Source organism: Carettochelys insculpta, chromosome 14, assembly GCF_033958435.1.
Source record: "Carettochelys insculpta isolate YL-2023 chromosome 14, ASM3395843v1, whole genome shotgun sequence".
In the NCBI taxonomy this organism is placed as follows: Eukaryota; Metazoa; Chordata; order Testudines; family Carettochelyidae; genus Carettochelys; species Carettochelys insculpta.
In genome coordinates, this window is record NC_134150.1 from 24,142,632 (window position 1) to 24,162,745 (window position 20,114).

At 39.8% G+C, this 20,114-nt stretch overlaps 1 protein-coding gene across 2 annotated transcripts in view; it reads right to left on the bottom strand.

Moving 5' to 3' along the window:
- Positions 1–2,246: 2,246 nt before the first annotated feature.
- Positions 2,247–20,114, bottom strand: part of RHPN2 (rhophilin Rho GTPase binding protein 2) — a 53,073-nt gene continuing 35,205 nt past the window's right edge. The window contains exons 6-16 of one of the 2 annotated variants that reach the window (XM_075008447.1): positions 19,094–19,218; positions 17,586–17,752; positions 14,908–15,095; positions 13,268–13,424; positions 12,604–12,723; positions 11,813–12,007; positions 10,187–10,263; positions 8,901–9,047; positions 7,501–7,656; positions 5,849–5,967; positions 3,692–3,810 (exon numbers count right to left, since the gene is read on the bottom strand). In XM_075008447.1, the coding sequence (XP_074864548.1) occupies positions 5,890–5,967; positions 7,501–7,656; positions 8,901–9,047; positions 10,187–10,263; positions 11,813–12,007; positions 12,604–12,723; positions 13,268–13,424; positions 14,908–15,095; positions 17,586–17,752; positions 19,094–19,218 (1,410 nt within the window). In that variant the 3' untranslated portion in view covers positions 3,692–3,810; positions 5,849–5,889. Of the gene's footprint in view, positions 3,811–5,848; positions 5,968–7,500; positions 7,657–8,900; positions 9,048–10,186; positions 10,264–11,812; positions 12,008–12,603; positions 12,724–13,267; positions 13,425–14,907; positions 15,096–17,585; positions 17,753–19,093; positions 19,219–20,114 lie in introns of both variants that reach the window. The other variant, XM_075008446.1, reaches the window with a different exon arrangement.

Below are 20,114 nucleotides of genomic sequence, written 5' to 3' on the forward strand. Positions count from 1 at the left end.
TCATTCTCCTCCTTTGGTAAGCAAACATCCATTTTTCCTGTTGCAGGGAAGGAAAAGTAGGGTGTCCAGAGAGCCAAAATGTTTACAGAAATTTTTCTTCTGTAGCTAAATTCGCCATGGTGCCCCCCATCCCATGATCGTATGTGATCCCTGAAAATAATACAGGGACCCTGAAAAGCTTGAAGAAAAAGACGATAGCAACTCTTTCAAAAACTTTCCTGAAGGGATAGTCTTTTTAGCATTCCAGTGCGCTATAGGGCTTCTGTGCACAGGCTGTCCTGTTTTCAACTGACCATCTAATGGGTGTCCCTACTCCTGTGATTGCATCCGATCCCTCTTTCTGAGGGGGACAAAGCATGAAGACAGATAGGAAATGTTAACAAAAAGACTATAACAGAAATATCAAACCAGCAGGTGTCAGCAAGTTCCCAAAAATACTTTTAGCAGGGTGCTGTGGTCTGCAGCTGCAGAGCTATTTGGAATGTTAAGTAGCTGAAGTAGTGCCCCTGACTTTCTTAGCTGGTCGGGGAGACTTCCACCCACACTGACAGCAAGCCCCTGATTATCTTAGCTGCTGGGGAGACTCTTCCCTCCCTCCCACCCAGCCACTGCAAGCAGCTCTGGTCCCTTGCTAGGGGCATGGGGGGACAGTTGAAGTGATCCCCCACGTGACTATCTTAGCTGCCAGGGGAAACTTCCCCCCCCCCACCTGCACAGTGGCTGGAAGCCCCTGACTATCTTAGTCACCAGGGGAGACTTCCCCCTGGTGGCTGCAAGCCCTCAAAATTCTCTTGCCCTTGGAGCTCTAAACACATGCAGGCTAGGACATGGTGCTGCCTGGCAGCATGGTCAGCCCCAAAGAACAGGCATGTCCTTTTATAGGGTAGAGGTGCTACCCACATTATGTGGCTGAGCATGGGAAGGGCCCTCACTGTGTAGCACCTGTGGGGGAGGGAGGGGATTCTCACACAAAGGTAAACTGCTGAGAAGTTTCTTAGCATGTTATGCAAGCACAATGCCCCCCCAGACCAGTCTTGTTGCCACATTTTGTGGTGGGAGCAGTAGCTGGTGCTAAGCAGTACAGAAACAAACAAGTGTAGCGACAGAACCACGAACTCCCTGCAGGGAATATTTATAATGGGTAGATACACTCACAGTGCTAGTTTGAAAGAAAGACATTTCTCAGGCTCTCATACAAACATGACCTCACAGCCACAGGCTTGTTGCTCCCCCTGTGAAATTCAGTCTTCCTGTTACCTAATTCCAGCATACCTGGAGAGTGGCAGCCAGAGTAGAGCGTTGAGGGGCATCGTGGCTTACATACAGGACACTGCTAGAGGCTAATAAATTTGATTTTAAGAGATGGCACTTCCATACTGGCCTTAAATTGAACTTTTGAATTCAAGGTTGATGCTGTACCTTTCAAATAGCTATATTGTAAGCTCAGCATTAGTGCTCCCAAGATCAAGCTAATAGTATTTAAAGTCAAGACAGTCACTTATCTCGTAGTTTAATGCCGCCTCAGACTCCTTTTGTTCTGCAGATGGTAACAAGGACATTTATGGACTATGGTTGAACTACTCTCACTCCTTTATGCAGGACTTGTCAAGTTTCTTTCATAGTTTTTAATGCACTTTGATCCATGGATTCCCTTGGCTTTTTTTTTCCCTAATTTGTACACACTAACCTTTCTGTGAAACATTTGCTCAGTAACACTGTTAGTTGCAATATTACACAGCAGAAGTCTAACTTTAGAAAGTTGCCTGCTAACTCAGCTTTATTCTTCATGAAGAAATGGAAGATCTACCTGGCATTGTTAGGGTCCTTCAGGGAAGGGGATGGCAATTTCTGTGGCTCTTTTGAAAGTAGGGGCAAGGGTTGTTGCTGCCTGCCTCTGGGAAGTTCTGCAGTATAACTGTCCTCGCCCCCAGGACACCCCCTCCTGTTCCATTTCATTAGAAAATCTCATTCCTTGCACATCTCGTTGTCCTGGCACAACCACACCTCAACTCTGCTTTCCATTATGGTTAAGAGGAAGCTGCATACCAAATTTGATGGTCCCAGCTCTTACCGTTCAGGAGTTGTTGAACAAATGGACTGTGAGACAGACACAAATTCTCTCATATACCGTAGACTATATGAAGAGGAGTCTGTTAGCACATAGCTTCAAAACAAAGTCAGTGAAATTTTTGTAAGTTACACTGTTTCATCCAGTTGGTAGCAGAACAAAAAGCCACTACTCAATGTTAGAGTGATTTTTATTCTTAAATACGCTTTTAAATTTAACATATTTACATCTATCATAGAACACAAAACCAAACGAGTTAAATATTATACCCAGGGTGTCTCCAGGTGTGCATATACACATTTTTTCCTATTAGCGTTTTGAGTATCAAACAAATATATCTACTCTGTAGATAGCATCTTCATCTAACACTACAGTGTTAGCAACTTTAAGACAATCAAATATATAAACAAATTCTCATAAGGAAATTAACCCACTGTTACACCTTAGATTTCCCAATTTGCTTTTTAGTTGAATAGGGAGGAGAATTTAACTATTTGCATTGTAAACTCTTTGAAACACAGCCCTCGTTTTCACACATTCACAAAGCACCTCAGTCTCATTTGGCACTAAAATACATTAATTAATAATTTAATGGTCATTGACAGCCTCTTAAAACTTAAATACTTTAAATGTGTAATTTTTAACTGTACTTATCTTTTAGCTGCAGAAGTGCAATTTTACACAATTATCACTCATTTTAACAAGGCGAAAATGCAAAGCGTGTACTTTCAGTTAAATAATTTTTAAATTGGGGCAAACTTTTAATTTGAGATAAGACATTAAAAGTGAATCTTGATATTTTTAAAAATCTAGCGGTCAAACCTTGTAGTTCAAATATGATCCCCTTTTGATGGTTAAGTCACTTCATTTCTTTTCCTGCAGCAAAATTCACACTTATATAGAAGGCAAACACTCAAGAGGCTCAAGTGTGAACTACATTATAAGTAGGCTTTGTACTGTTCCTTTGCATAGGGTAAGTTTCAACCTCAGTGAGTAACCGTTCTTACCATAAATTTGTCTGTTCTTATGTGTTCCTCAGTTAGCCTGAAGTTTAAAATGATTCTTAATACTAAACCTTTTAAAAAAAACTTTCATTTTATATCCAGTACTATTCCATAGAAAGTATCATGTAATAAATGTCATCTATAGCGTGCAGAGAAGTGAAAAGCATCTCCAACTGCAATTCCAAAGGAGTAGAGTTTCAGTTAAAAGTTGTTTGGTTTTAAACAAATGATTCTAATACCTCCCACACTATTTCTAATTTTGATTAAACACTACAAATAACTTGGTTAGTTTTGCAATGATTGAATACCAGTTACACTGGTGTAAATGCAAAGTAACTATACTTAATGTCAGTGGAATTAGTATCTATTTACTTAGATGTAAGAGATTAGCATCTAGCCTCTTATTTTTCACATTTCTGGCATCTGCACAAAGATTCTTCTACATTTAGAAAATTTCACATAAAATAGATTATTCTCTTTAAAGACTCAATACAATGAACGTTCAGTGTTCAGTACTGTTAAATGAGAATCATGTTTCTTCTTTGTCTCAGAACTTCCAGCTACAGCAGAGGGAAGACACAGGGTGCTTGCAGCCTTCTGCCTATTTTTGGCTCCCCAACTTAGAAAGGGCAGTTTTGGAGTGGTTTTCTTCGTCTTGTTGGTTTTATCCTCTTCCATGGCTAAGCAGATTAAGGAGTATGTCTTTTGCATTCCCACAGAGTAAGTGGCACTCTTATGCTGCAGGAAAAGGAAGGGGGAGAAAAAGCATTTTAAAAGAAAAAAAAAATCATCCATAAGGGTTAGACATGCTGAAGATAAGTTTATAGTGTGTGAATCATTTTCAAAGTCAGACTGCCCTAGTATGCATTAATTACATTCAAATGGAACACAAGCTTTTTATGACTGCATATAAGCCACAAAAGGCAAATTATAATGGAGGTATCCTCTGGTGAATCTTTCTGCAAAGATTCTGAAAATTGGTAAATATAATTTCTAGATCCCAATAAGCTGTCAAGGGGTACGCTTTGGAAACGGAATAAATGCATGAATAAATTGACTTTGCAAAGGGATCTCCATGGATATACTCTTTTCATGGACCTCAGAGCACATAGTACTTGCTGCTGGAATTTAACAGTGACATTCACTAGGCTGGCCTCCAGCAGCCCTTCTCCCCAGTGCTAGAAGGAGAGCTGATGGAGTACACTTCTAAGATATGGCTGTGTCTACACTACAAAAATAACTTCAAAGTCACTTACTTTGAAGTACAACTTCAAAGTCCTGGACTTCGAAGTTGAGCGTCTACACACCCCCTATTTTGAAGTTAAACTTTGAAGTAGGGCACTGTTCCATTCCCAGGAACGGAGTATGGATTTCAAAGTAAGGGAAATGTGTGTAGACTCTCTGCAGGCTACTTTGAAGTAGTGCCTAACTTCAAAGTTAGTTCCTAGCGTCGATGCACCCATAGGGTAAAGTCTCCTATGCTGCTTATCTACATCCACATTCTGCAGTGATTCTAGCCTTCTGTCGGGACAGAAGGCTGGGGAGACGAGGTACAAGGTTGTTCTTAGTTAGTCCTTATACTATGGTTGACTTGTGCTCACAAGAGAGGCTTAAACCTAGAAAAATGATCATTTACAACATCAAAATACAGTGACGGCAGAAATGTATTAGCAGCTTCTAAGACGACAATGCTGAGTATCAGATTTGCCTAAAGCCAGGGTCAGTAACCCTGCCAAGATCTGACCTCTTGACCTCTATGTAGGCTCCCAGTGCCAGTGATAATTTTTGAAGTCACTAGTAGTCCTACTTATAACAACTTTATTAATAAAGTTGCAGAGCTTTACTGTTTTGGTGGTGGTTGGTAGCATTAAATGGCTTTTGTTAACCCATAGGTGGCATGGCATTGAGCAAGCTCCCGGCTACGTAGGGGAGGATGGGTGCGGCTGGGGTCCTGCCTCCCATGACAATGAAAATTGGCTCACATGCCACTCTTGGCACACATACAGGGTCTGTGCATGCATGTGTGCTGACCACTATCTTAAAGTTTGCTGGAGAATACTGGATGATATGCAGCATTAGTCTTAGCTGAACTGCACATTCTTTATCATGTTCACACTATGATTTTTTTTAATTTAGGATTTAATTTCTTTTAATCTTGTGATCATTTTCTCTGGTTTAAAATGTCTTTAGCAACTAAGTAACTGGATTTATATATTTTTGATTAGCAGGATTAAAAGTTCTTTTATCCCTGAATATTTAATATATAATCAAGGCTGCTGATCCTAGCTGTTCATAGAAACAGTGAACTAAGCACATAACTAAGAGTTGGAACATGTGGGTCTCTACTCAGCTATTAATCTATGCAGCTCTGAGCAAGAAAACATTTTTCTCCACTAATTCTACCAAACGTGGAAACTGGGCAGGTTTTTTGTTTGTTTTATTTATTTATTTTAAACAAAAAACAAAAAAACAGAGCAGCTAGTGGAGCTGCATGGTCAAAGAGAAACATTTTACAAATACTCTCAGTGTAAACATCATGTAAGCATGGGCAAGACAATTCATTTTTGTGAAAGTTGCTCCATTTTATTAAGTTAAAATGACCCCACCTTTTAAAAAATCATACCAAGATGTGTACATGAAAATGCATGGTGGAAAGTATGGATTTTTCAGTATTTGTGACTTGTATTAGTTTCTGGTAAATACAAAAAAACTGATTTTTTTTAAACATTGAGTTTTCAGCCAGACAGTCTGAATAATAGGAGTAAAATATGATTACTTGGTAACATATTCTCTTCTGGTGAGAAGCTGGTGCAGTAGCTAGCACAGTGGAGGTCTCAACTCTGTATTGATGCTGTGTGTTGCAATATGAATAGGTTGGAAACTTCTCCATTCAACCTATAGGTTCAGAATGAAGGAACATTTGAAGACACAAGCACAAGGCTTGTCTAATTTGTTTCCAGTGCTACAAACAAGTTACGTATTACAGTCCTGACATTGTTGGTTACTAACTGTATACCTTGTACCTGTTTCTTGTTTTGTGTTGGCCTCCTAATCTTTTATTCACAATTGTTCTGCACCAATCCTTAGGATTGTGTTTATATTATGTCTCCTGCACAGTCTTCTGGAATGCATTTACATAAGTAACTACTTAGGAGTAACTATGTTCTAGCAACATTTGCCATACCTTTGCTAAGATCATATACCAGACAGTAAACTTGCAAGCAGTCTGCTTTATGACAGAGCCTGACTTCTGATCATAGCATGGTTATTGCTGATTGTGGTTTAGGACTCAGATCTTGTACCAGGTCCTGGTTCCAGGCTCCCTATACCACTGCAGGCACTTTATGGACATACAGGTCCTGAAGAAGACATGATGCCATGGAGTGGGGAGCAGGTAGGAAGTCCTTGAGCCCAGTCAAATGTGCCAACAGATATGGGAATATTTTTGCAAAATTCAAGCCCTCCCCTCTCCCTGCCTGAGCATGGGGCAGAGCACCATGCCAATTTTGAATCAATGGTGAGCTGTAGAAGGCGATCTGCACCCTCAGGCCGTGTCTACACTAGCCCAAATCTTCGTAATGGCCATGAAAATGGCCATTTCAGAGATTACTAATGAGGTGCTGAAATACATATTCAGCACCTCATTAGCATGCTGCCGGCCATGGCATTTTGAAATTGCCGCGGCTCACTGCCATGCAGCTCGTCCAGACAGGGCTCCTTTTCAAAAGGACCCTGCCAACTTTGAAGTCCCCTTATTCCTATCAGCATTAAAATGGCCATTTCGAAGATTACTAATGAGGCGCTGAACTACATATTCATTAGCATGCTGCCGGCTAAGGCACTTCAAAATTGCTGCGTTTTATTGCTGCGCGGCTCATCCAGACAGGGCTTCTTTTCGAAAGGACCCTGCCAACTTTGAAATCCTCTTATTCCAATCAGCAGATACGAGTAAGGAGTAAGCAGTAAAATGCGGCAATTTTGAGGTGCCGCAGCCGGCGGCATGCTAATGAGGCGCTGAATATGTATTTCAGCGCCTCACTAGTAATCTTCAAAATGGCCATTTGCATGGCCATTTCGAAGCTTTTGGGCTAGTGCAGACGTAGCCTCACAGGCAATTTGGAGAGAGAACTCATACAACTCATAATTACCAGTGGAATTAGGCTTTGGGGAGTTTCACTGCTAAAGCTGGCAAGGTGGCCCTACATGTGCAGGAATTTCCAGGGGCTTTGATTAAGCAAAAAGCATTGACACATTTAACTGTAAGACTATGCATAGACCCACTTATCACAATGAAATCCTTCATTCATCAGCAATCCAGAACATCTGGCTGTATCAAATCAGATTGCATTTGCTGCCCAAAATGAGGCAGTTCCTTCAATTTACTTGAGTGCACTTCAGGTTTCGAAAAGTAGCTGCCCCATTACTTACCACAGATGCCATCATATCCTGACAGCTACTAACTTTAATCACAATGGTGCATTCTCCCATGCTTTTGAACTTTTCCAAGACCTCATTCATTCCCAGCCATTTGGAATCCAAACCATCAATAGAAACAATGTAGTCTCCTTCTTTCAGGCCATTTAACTGTAAAATAATTTTGTGCAAATTAGCAGCAGCATCTGGGGTTGCTAAAATATTTCTTTATCCTGAAGTGTTTTTTCCAAGAGGTATTTCCCCTCCCCTTCCAGGCAGCATACAGAACTCATCAATCAGATGGCACAGTACAAAACACTCAAGTAGCATTTTAATACGCATAAAACTACCTTTTCCTGAACCACCATGCATTACTTTGACATGAATATACTTAATAAATTTTACTGTTTCTTGTTTTTGAGTTCTTTGCTTTTCTATTTTTCTTCTACAAGAATCTTTTAATTTTTTAAAAAGCTGTTTATTTTGGCATTCCCATCATTTTACTATTAGGTGTTTTTATCCTTCTGTAATATTTTTCCTTTTCTTTTTTCACTATCTCTTCCACTTGTTTAAAGAAACTAAGTCTTATGCTTCTGCCTTTGCCTGCTATAGTTAAGCCTCTTTTCTCTGGTGCATGTTCTCTCTTCTCTATACCCATACTTTTCTATTTCCTCTCATTTCCAAAAGATTGTGTGTTAGGAATCAGCAGCATATTCCCATTCTGTTCCCTCCTGTACACCTCCTTTATTTCCTGATCTTTGCCTCTCTGTGCTGCCCTTTTTCTACCTCTTCACTCCCATGGCTTTTCTCCTTACAGCCTTCTGAGATAGATGGTGAGTAATATATTTAGATTAGGGTACTTGTGGGTCATCTTCACTTATTAAACATATACTAAAGGAATCTGTCCTGTGATAAGATTACAATTTTAAAATTGAGTCAGACATAGTAAAGGTTAAAGTTCACACTGAACAGTTAAACAGATAAATGTCTATCAGGGATGGTCCAGACAGGACTTGGTCCTGCCATGAGGGCCGGGGGCTGGACCTGCATGACCTCTTCCAGACCTAGCATTCTGTGATAACTCATGGGTTTATTGTGTAGACACTGTACGGAGTATGGCATTACATTTAACAATGTCATTAAAATAAATACCCCACATGCCAATGGATGCGAGTATACCTGACTTCAGGTATACAAATTATTACTTTATCACTGCATTTAAAACTGAAAACATCTAATGTGGGTATGTTAGTGGAGTTACATTTACCTCTTTAAAAATCACAGTTATATAGAATATCTTTATTTGCACATATCTGGATCCCTTTCTGTTGCAGAGGACTTGGCTAGATTGAGAAATTACACCAAACTTGAAGGAACCTGAAGAGATGATTATTAAAACTGCACTTATTACTTACTGCTGCAGAACAGTCTGGATGAAGACTGTGAACTTGTACAGGTGGGCCCCCTTTAAGAGTAAATCCCAATTCCCCTCCTTGACAACAGAAATTAATAGTGCGAGGAGCTGTCCATCTCTGCTTGGCTGAAAACACAGGCAATGGGCCCTGTAGGACACAGAGTGGCAGAACATACACATTAACAATTAAAAAAAAAAAGTCAAGTAGCACTTTAAAGACTAGCAAAATAGTTTATTAGGTGGATTACAAGCAATCAGGAATACCATCCCTGATGCCAGCACAGCCAAACTGTTACTATTAACAATAAAATGGCTCAAAAGCAAGTATTTCCAGGTGTAGTGAGCACTATTTGAGTGCAATGGCTGCTCACTAAACCAGAAGGGAAAGAACTCCTCCCTGAACCCTTTGTGGAGGGAACTTGGCTCCACTCCCTTATCTGACCAGAAGGCAAGGGGCGGGGCTACAAGTACAAAAAACTAGCCCAGAGCTCAGTGGAGGCCCAGCTACCAGCGGAGCCAGGTGCAGGTCCTGAGCTCTCCAGCTCGGAGGAGGAGGCTGAGGACTGGATCCTACCACAGGGCTCCCTGCCAAATGACCCGGAGGAGGAACTACCCATGGTGCCAGAAGCCCCACATCCGTCTGGATGCAGAGGAGCTCGACCAGCACTCACCAGGTATGAGGTGATAGGGAGATACAGAAGCAGCCCAGGGATAGCAGGGTCAGTGTGTTGCGGTATAGATCCCTGCTGACCCTTGTGGCAGACGGCTGCTGTTAACAGAGCCCTGGGACCACCTTCCCCCCGCACCCCCCCATCCTACCTAACCTGTGGGTAGCAGTCTTTCTCCTCCCAACCCCCACCCCACACCTGTCTAGGTGTATGCCTAGGTTGCTTGGCATGCTCTGCTGTGGGAAGGTCTGGGCTTGCACCAGGGCTTACTGACTCTGTGTGTTTGCTGCCCCACCTTGCACTAAGACTGGGGTTTAGTGACTTTATATTGACTGATTCCCGCCCCCGCACCTTGCGCCAGGGCTTACTGACTGTGTGTTTGCTGCCCTGCCTTGTACCAGGGCCTGGGGTTAGTCACTGTTTGTTGCCTGGCCCTGCATTCTAGGGTCTGGGCTTTTTGACTTTGGATTGGACTAGGGGTGTTGCCTGCCCAGGAGTGGGGCATGGGCCTACTGCGGCCTGCACACTGTCCTAAGCCCCAAGACTGAGCTGTGCTGTGAGCAGGAGTGGCTGCACACTGAGACAACTGGCCAAACCCAGGCAATAGCATGCTACCTACCAGCCTCTCAAAGAAGTCTTTCACTTTCACCTTGGAGAACTGAGGAACAATCATTTCTACTTTATGCTCCGTTTTTGCTAAAATAAAAGTGAAAAACAAAAAATAGTTTAAGTTCCAGGTTGATGGCCAGAGACTGAAAGGTTTTATTGGCAGTATTGGCAGAGAGAGCTGGTCAGAGCTCGCTTATATAACTTTAATATATGAATTTTTTTTTTTTTTTTTTTTACTTTAAGGGCTGTTTATCAATGTAAATGATCACAGTTGTGGAAAACTGAGGTCAGACAATTATTTAATGACAAATTCAAAATATTAAAACCCAAATTATCAACATATCAAAATATATTTCAACTTTAGGAAGTTCAAGCAATATTTTTCTTACTTTGCCAGTTTGTAAATTTATTATTATTGAGGGAAATAAGGGGGTTAACAGCAAAATTGACATGTATAAACATTTGCTGATTAAAAATCTAATTCTCACAAGTTTCAGAATAAATCAGTATACTGAGACAGATATCAATATCTTAGCAAGTGAAATGTCAGGTTCCATGATGCTTTTTCAGTGTATATACAAAAAAACCCAAATAAAGCTCAACAAACAAAACAAAGAGCCTAGTTCATTTATGCTTCTTAAAGGCTTTGCTAGTCTAAACTGATGCAAGAAGAATCAGCAGCATTCAAGTTCCCAGTCAGCTAACTTCCCTGTTCCTACAGTACAGATATTATACTAATATTCATGTGAAGAGATTAAAAATATAAAACACAATTGCCGTGTCTACACTAGCCCAAAACTTTGAAATGGTCATTTCAAAGTTTACTAATGAAGCACTGAAATACATATTCAGAACCTCATTAGCATGCTGGCAGCTGCGGCACTTTGAAATTGTTGCGGCTTGTCCAGACGGGCTCCTTTTTGAAAGGACCCCAGCAACTTCGAAATCCCCTTATTCCTATCTGCTGTTAGAAATAAGGGCATTTCAAAGTTGCCGAGGTCCTTTCGAAAAGGAGCCCTGTCTAGATGAGCCGCAGCAATTTCAAAGTGCCGCGGCTGCTGGCATGCTAATGAGGCACTGAGTATGTGTTTCAGCACTTCATTAGTAAACTTCGAAATTTGCATGGCCATTTCGAAATTTTGGACTTATGTAGACGTACCAAAGTAAGCCACATTTTATAACCACAGGGCTATTTAACAAATAGAATATGCTTCCTTTACTCACTCTAGCCAGTATATCTGCAAGATACATTCACCAAAGACAGAGGCACTTTCAGGAGCCCTCCTTACAGTCATCGCCTGAATACGACTGTCCAGAGGAGGCTTCCTGAAATCTGATCTCTGGCATCCAGCCTGTATAGTATGAATGTGCTTAAAGACACCAAAGCAGCAAGTCGTACTGTTACTGAGAGACTAATAGCACACTCATAATTCACGTCATAGAACATGCTTCTCCATGCACTTTGGCCAAGAATTTTTGGAGTGTAATGAGATACCTTTAAATGGATCTGTTTTTTCAGAAGGTAGGTTTCTCACTACTTTCTGAAAAATAGATCAAGATTAAGGTACTTTATTTTGGGCACCCAAAATCACTAGTCCCTATAGAAAAAACATGCTTTTCGGTTAGTGGTACTTACGAAGGACAGTGGGGGCTTGCATTAAACTCAGGAAGTCATCTTCCTGCTCATGCTGAGCATACTTGCTAAGTGAACGCTTGTGAGCAACAGACAAGATCTCCTGAAGAATGTCAATTTTCCGAAGCTTTTTGCACAGACCACAAACCCTTAGTGCTTCTTCATGATAGAAAATGGCTTTGCGTAAATGTGCTTTCCCTAAAGAAAGTAGAAATCATTAGCAATCATTTACAAAGCCACAGGAAAGATAAGCTGTGGTCCAGCTGTGACTCTTAATCAACTAAGTGAGCGTGTCCCTTGGATTTGGTGGGAGCAGCAATATGAGTAAAGATTACTTCTTCATGTGTTACTGAATCAAACCCTGGGTTTTAAGATTTAGTTTGATTATGTCCATATTTTTAGTGCCTACATACTCCTAATTTAGACACATTTGCAAAAGTAAGTCAGCTTCATGTCTAATTCTAAGACAACGTAACAAGAAACTGGACTAAATCCTGACACATTTCAATTAATTTTAATGAGCTACATGGTGTAAAAGACCTCTATTCATTCCATTATTGCCACCTCTTGAATTATGAAAAACATTGTTCTTCTCTCGTAAATATAGTTTTCATGTTAATTGACACATTTAATGGCAGGAATGCAGCAGTTATGATCATGTAATAAGATTGGTTACATGAGCTTTGCCTTATTCATCTACTGCTAACAATATGTATAGGTATCAGGTAATATTTTACTGCATTGCAATTTACAGCACTTATAATTTAAATACTTGCTGAATGGAGTCTGATTACCTAATTGTTTTCGTTGAACTTTATCCCTTAAAATGGTGAAGGACATCAATCCTTCTGACATGTGGTCATGCAGTTGGGACCAGGCCTTTTCCTGTTTGTCTTCGTCATCAGTGGGATTCACTGTACCAATATACATAAAATGTTAGCTATTTTAAAGTGCGTATATGCCAAGTACCTATCAGGCAAGTGAAGTGTAGATGCAGGGAAGTAGGCAGTAATATTTTGCAAACAGTCTAAATTTTACCCCAGATTATTATTTGGACCCTTTTTAAAAAAAAAAAAAAAAATCAAGAACAAATTTTACTAGCTGCTGTCTAAACTCTTGCTTTTCTACTAATTGGAACTGATTATTTCAGTAATAAAATTACTTAGCTCGTATGTGGGGGAGGGATGGGGATACACAAACACACACACGCTCCCTAAGTCTCTTTGTAAGTAGTAGCTAATTAACTTTCCCACTATTACTGGAAAAAAAGGTCAGAAGTATTATTTCCATATTCCAGATGGGGAAATGATAGGATAATTCAAGGCCGCAAAGGGATTCCATGGAAAGAGCCCATATTAGAACTCTGGTTTTACTTGCTCCCAGTCCTAGCCTCAAAATGAACTTTTCTTTGTAGCAGTTGTTTAGACAGACATATAAATAAACCTTGAGTATTCTTACACTGGTGGTCAGACAGGAGAGTAGCAACAAAGTAATGTGCCAGAGCTTTGTAATGGTCTGACTTTATTTTTGCCAGATTTGACCAGGAATAAGGGATGTTCTCCTTGACTGGTGTCTGATTCATTGCAGTATTAACAAGCATGTAAACTTCTCCAACCTAAAATAAAACACATATCTAGGTATGAGAAGTTATCTGTAAAATTAGGAGCTCTGTTATTAGCAAGAGGAGATACAATAATCTACAAACATTTGAAGGCTTATTCATACCAAGAAAAATGAAAGGAAATTTTACACTGATAACAAGGACTAGAAGGGATGAAATTACAATTGAAGCTTATGTAAGAGAAAATTGAAGCTCCATCTCTAGATATAGTTAAAACTAGACAACACTGGAAAACATATTCTAAAAAAATAATCCTGAATGGGCCTGGACTAAATCACTTCTGAGGTCTTTTTCTTCTTTAATTTCTCTTAAATAGAATATAAATATCCTGTAACACACACAATTCTATAATTTGCAAGTAAATCTTGGCTTGTTAATGCAGCTGAATGGAGGGTTAAGGAGATCACTGTTTTAATAAATGTGTTTGTCAGCTCAAGTAAGCTAGCTTCAAAGTTGACTTTAGTTTGCATATAACATGAGTGTGATCCATGAAGGCTCTTTAAAGTCAGCGGGACAAATTTTGCCCATCCTATGTAGAGTCAGGTACTTTATGACCTTTATCTGATGCTACAAATAGGTTGAGTGAACCTTCATGTCTCTGTTTGCTATCTATTTTCAGTTGTCACCAACCTTCATTGAGTATGGTGGATTATATTCCATTTCCAAACCTGCCTTCTCACTTTTGCATAAACCTGCGACACAGTTTCGCAACTCTATTACTACCCAATCATACTTGCCTCTTGCCTATAATGCTGCCACTATAACAACACAGAATTCTGGGAAAGATCAGTGAAGGACAGGTTATTTAGTCTGTAGAAGTAAAGCCAGATCAGCACTTAGTAGTTAATGTAAGTAAGTGGTCCCACACGAGCAACTGACAATTCCTTCCCATGTTTTCATCTGGGGGCAGGAGTTGGTCATCTACTTTATGGAATCAAATACTACTGTCATAACTACTCCTACATTTTCCTCATGAGTAATTCTCAGTGAGAATTAGAAGAAGTTGTGTACTTTAATTTGCTAAGAACCACCACATGGAACATCTACAGTTGTTGTTCTGGTATTGTTTCCATTAGGTGAATTTTAAAATTGAAGAGCTCTTATTGTTTGACAAGGTTACCCATAGAAGCAAGGAACTGGACTCAGTGGTCCTAGAGGTCCTATCTTTTCATTTTAATGGTCTTGGTGAGGATTTGTCAGTATTTCCATTGTATTTCACTTTATGTAAGAAAGTACAGCCTTGCAAATGTTAGGTTCTCATACTATGCCAGCCACTTGGCATACGGCCCTGCAACTTAATAATGTGTTTGTATAAAAGCCATTAACAGTAAGTAACATTTTGAATTCAATATTTTAAACCAATCTTCCAAAAATGCTTTAAAAGTTTAATAAACGAGCAGTATGTTAGAATTTTAAGCTAGTGGATTTGGCACTTGAAACACCCTAGGGTTTAAAAACATCAAGTCTCATAGCTTACCTTAGCAACTTCCTGAGCCATCTTCACCAGCGTGAAAAATTCATTTCGTATTCCAGGGAGACTGATCTGCTCAAAGACACACTCTTGAGCTTGAGCAAGCATCATTTTGACCAGCACACTCAGCATGGCTGGGCTCATGTCATAACTTGGTGTGTGAGTAAATGTCTCCTTTAAGTAGTTCAAAATGCCTGAATTTGTAAAAAGTTTTTTCTAGTTATTACAACAGAAAAGGACTTTTAAAGGTGATTCACTTCACTGTTAATTCACAATGCATAAATTATCAAGTACAACTGAAAAGTAGCATATAAAAATAATTGTGAAACTGCAAAATATATTTTCTAGAAATTACTCAGCCAAACTAAATGATACAAACTGGTTTCTTAATAAGTGTGAAGAGTTAAACTGACCCACTGCCCTGGGGGCTACTATTCTGTGCTACCATTTAAGACAGGCAGGTTATCATTTACCGGGTCTACAGAAGCTGTCTTGTGGCAGTACAAGGAAAGCAAGGTCTTAAAATTCACTTATAAATATTCCTGTGACTAACTTTAGGAGTGGTGTTCTACTGGGAACATACAGACAAAAGGACCCCATGGCAAAAAAAAAAAAAAAAAGCTAACAAATTTCAACTACTCTTCGAAACACTCTAAAAGCAACTTCAGTGCACTAAGTGCTCAAGTCTAGCTCTGTTCCAGCCCCAAAGTAAACTGGAACAGTATGTCCAGCTGAATAATATTAGATTGAGCTTCAGTCCTCCACTTCCATGAATCTTTTATTTAGAAAATTAAAAAATATTAACTGTAGCATAAATATTAAACAACACTGACAGGGATTAAAACGTTACACATTTCATTCATCTCATCCAACTAGTTTATCAAGTTTTACTAGAGGTTGCTTTCTTTGTTACAGAACAAATATAGAAGTTCCTTGGGCTATGGGAGTTCCCCTGTGTTATATCTGCCACTCGTTGTCACTACTTTCCAGTTTTATCTTGCTATTGTGTGTGTTAGCTTTTAGAATTTGGTGACAGAAGCTGCCTCTGCTCAAATTTTAATCACAGGATATCAAGCAATGAGCCTTTATACATCACAGAAATCTGTCAAGCTCAGCTCCTGATCCCTTAATGAATGAAACTAGCTCTGCAAGTCCAGAAAAGCACCCTCATTTTCTGGTGTCTCACTTTATTCCTCTTAGGCTGCATCAATACTACCCCTTCCTTTTGGAAGGAGCATATAAATGTAGCTGATCGAAAATGCAGATGACTTGCTAATTTGCATATTCAACCTCATTTGCATGACACTCTGACTGTTTCAGAACAGCAAATGAGGCACTAAATACACAAATTCACACCTCATTTGCATTTTCAATCAGCTGCATTTACATGCCCCTTCCAAAAGGGATGGGTAGCGTAGAGACATCCTTAGTGTGATAAATAGTTCAGACATCTTTTACTATCCATGTGGAAGGCTCTATTACATACTGAATCAGTGCACTAATTTCAGTCCACCAGTGCATAAGAGCCACTATGTGTACTATATCATGTCACTCAACACAGCGTCCATGTTACGGAGCTATGCACAGGTACAATGAAGTGACTATGGAGTGCCTGTTGCTGTGGGGCCCTGCAAAAGGTATTTTGGAGGGAGATGATGTGCTGCAGTTTATGAATAAATACAGCTTTAAGAAAATACCCCAATATAGTTAAAGAGAAATTCTCCCCTTATTGCACAGATGCTGAAAACTCTTTTAGAAAGACAAGTCTGTAGTGTAATGTGACAAAAGAAATCTATTTAAAATGAACAAAGCAGTATTTTTAAAATATCTATACAGTTCTTTGAACATAAGGAGGGCTATTAAAGTAACACACTGTATGTTATTGACAGCTATGACAGTCTTTCAGAAAATCAGCAACTAACAATTATCATTCTGCAACACATTTTCATTTCAGGTATTAAAACTGATTCCAAACACCTTTGAATACTAGGAGTAATACAGTACTTCATACTTGTATGAGGACTTTTATCCAAGAAATATAGAGGGGGTTTGTTACAAAACCTACTTTATAACAGCTCTAATTTTCATTAACATGTTAGCTGAAGCAGAGTAACTCCTGTTAACTACCACAGACACAGCAGAATAGAAACTCTGATGATTTATTACAGGCATAGATCCTGCTCACATTTGGAATAAATGGCAAATTGACCGTTGACCCTCGTTGGACAAAATTTGGTTTTGTTTTTTTAATGTTTCTAAAATGTAGAAGTTATAAGCCTGATTTTACTACTCCCATCACATATATCCTACACAAGTCAACGCAGTTACATTGGTGTGATGAACAGCAAGCCAAGAAAAAGGCAATGTACAACTAAGTAATCATTAACTACAACATTCACTTAGTCTTTACCAAAGGTTCAGACAGCAGCTCCATGTTTTGTTAAATGTTAAACTAAAGGTAAGAGGAATGTTTGTTTAAAGCCTATTACAGATGCTTGTTAGGATCTGTGGGGTTCAATCCACCTCTTTTGTCTGAACTGTGTTAATAAAACAAAAAATCATTAACAAATGAGGGTGTATCTCAAAGCAACTCCATATATAAAAAAGACAGATTGTAATCTCCCCAGAAATAATCTCCTACATGTGTTCAATATGTAACCACAGTTCATTCTCTCTTTACATACCTGCAGCTCTCCGAAAAGGATCAACAGTATTTTCAAGTCCAAGCTTGGTCTGCCGATTACATTTTGTACCAATCTGTGTGTAGAGGGCTCCAATGTTAAATAAAATACTAGCTTTTTCTAGCAACAAATTCTTCTGACAGACAGGGACACCAGTGAAGCAATCATACCTTGCAGGGGTAGAGAAAGGCAAAATGAAATAAGCATAAAAAGACAAGCAAAGAGAAATCAGAGCTTTCATTTTATTGTTCATATGAGTTTAGCATGATCTGTAATGCCTTATGCTGAAACATACGGTAATTTATAATCATATGTAGGTACTGCAAATACATCCTTGAGTTCCAAAGCCAGTGAGTGTATTTACTGAGCTCTCTGAAAAGCAATGCGTCCCTTCTTACAACGCTTGACTGGAACTCAAATAGTTTTCTTGACTGAATGGAGGGAGTCACCTTTTCTTTTCACAAACACAATATTTGAATTCACTGAGGCAAATTCTTCTCCCATTGATAATGGTGCAGTGTATCATAGCACACGCTATTTTGAGCCAGTACAGAAGAGTTTCTCCAGTCCTCTGACATTTTGGACTATGTACTCTTTCCCATTTGTCTACAGAATAGACACTAGTAGATACGATTATCCCATAAATCTTGTAGTTCCAATAACACAGGATTAAATTTGTGTTGCATACTACCAAAGTTCCACTTCCTTTGTATGGTATGGATAGGACCTGACTGGTCCTGGACAAGAGAATTTGCCAGATAAAGGAAAGTTCGCTGCCACCCCTCCTCCCAGCACTGGCTCAGACCCACAGTGGGGATGTAGCTTCAGGCCTGTGCAGCTGCCCCCATGTCCCACAGGACTGCAGGAAAAAGCTGGCTCCAGACCTACAGGGCTGCAAGGGTCAGATAACTCCAGCCCCATCACTGGCTCCACAGGGGAAAGCCGGCTCTGGCTCCACGAGGCTGTGGGGGAAAGCCAGCTCCATCTATAGCCTCAGCTCTGAGGGGGAAGGCCGGCTCTGGTTGTCCCACCTTTCCCCCGCCGGCCCCACAGGGCTACCAGAAGACACAGACTGCACCCTCCTGCCCTGATCCAGAAAACGCTGGCTTTGGGAGTTTCAACCTGTACAACCTAAACAAGGCTTCACGTGTAAACTGCATCACCCAAGGAGTATCAGCAGCAAATCACAACACTTCGATTCTCACTATGCTGCCCAGCAAGTACTAAGGATGTAGTCCAGGCTCTAATCATTCCCTGCTTGCTCCTATGTGCTCATACATACCAGCACCCAAAATCTAGGTAGAATGTGCAGATGTTTAAAGGGAATTCTTAGGGCCCTCCACAAATCTTACTCTGGGCATAGAAAGGATCTTATTATCTTTACATCTTTACTAAAGAGAATACCTATCAGTATAACTATGAAAACATGGTACAAGAAAAATAAGTGTTCCAAATTAGCGTTAGTTCAAGGATAATGGCATTCTATTTAAAAAAAAAAAACAAAAACTTACCAAGTGAATAAAATCCCCACTTGTCTGGTAGATGGAAAAAACCTGTTCTCTACAAAGCCAAGTTGCATGAAATAGCTCATCAACATCTCAATGCCAGATTCATCTCTGCTGGGAGTACGGCAGGCCTTCAAGTTCAGATACGTAAAAACATACGTTCACACAATGCATTCTTTTAGTTACAGCATGATAAATGTAACACACTGAAGACATAGTTCTGCTCAACTAAAATCAGTAGGACTTCTATATAATATGGAAGTGTTTGGAATATAGGGCTTAGAAGCATAGGGGTGTAGCCTGCCCTGGATGTGTGCACCCTATTCTTAATAATATATTTCTGCAGTTGAAGAGCAGGCTGTATGGGGCCCTAAGGAAGCATACAGGAGGTAGTTGTGTGGCAGGCAAATCTCACACGTTAAAATACAATTTTGAACAGTAGATACTGTGTGAGCTATAGAAGAACATTTAAATAAACATCATCTAATAGTTAGAAATTACTAGCCTTGTGCTCTACACCTTTATTTCACTCCTCATTTCATGCCTCACTTCAAACCTTTTAATTCATTCCCCCATTACAATTTAAACAAGTATATTTTGAACTCAATTTTTTTGAATTTACAGGCTGTGCCAAAATACTCAGTTACTTTGCTTTCTTGTTACATCATTCTCTCACACCAAGACTTTCTGCACCTGTTTGTATCATGGAATTATAGGGTTAGAAAGATCTGCAATGCCATTCTGACTAACCCCCGTGTCATGATGCAGGATTACATGTAAGGAATAACCCTTTTTTTGCCACACCATTGCACTGGGAGCTCATTCAGAGGTGCTTGTCCACTATGACCCCTAAATGCTTTTCAAAGTCTCTGATCTCCATACTTCAGTCACCCCTCCTTTTAATACTGCATTCCTTATTCCAAGGTGTACAAATCTGCACACAGCTGTATTGAAACCCATTTTGTCTGAATGGGCCCTAAGTGCCAACTGATACATATCACACTCTGTGACTACCCTGTCTTCATCT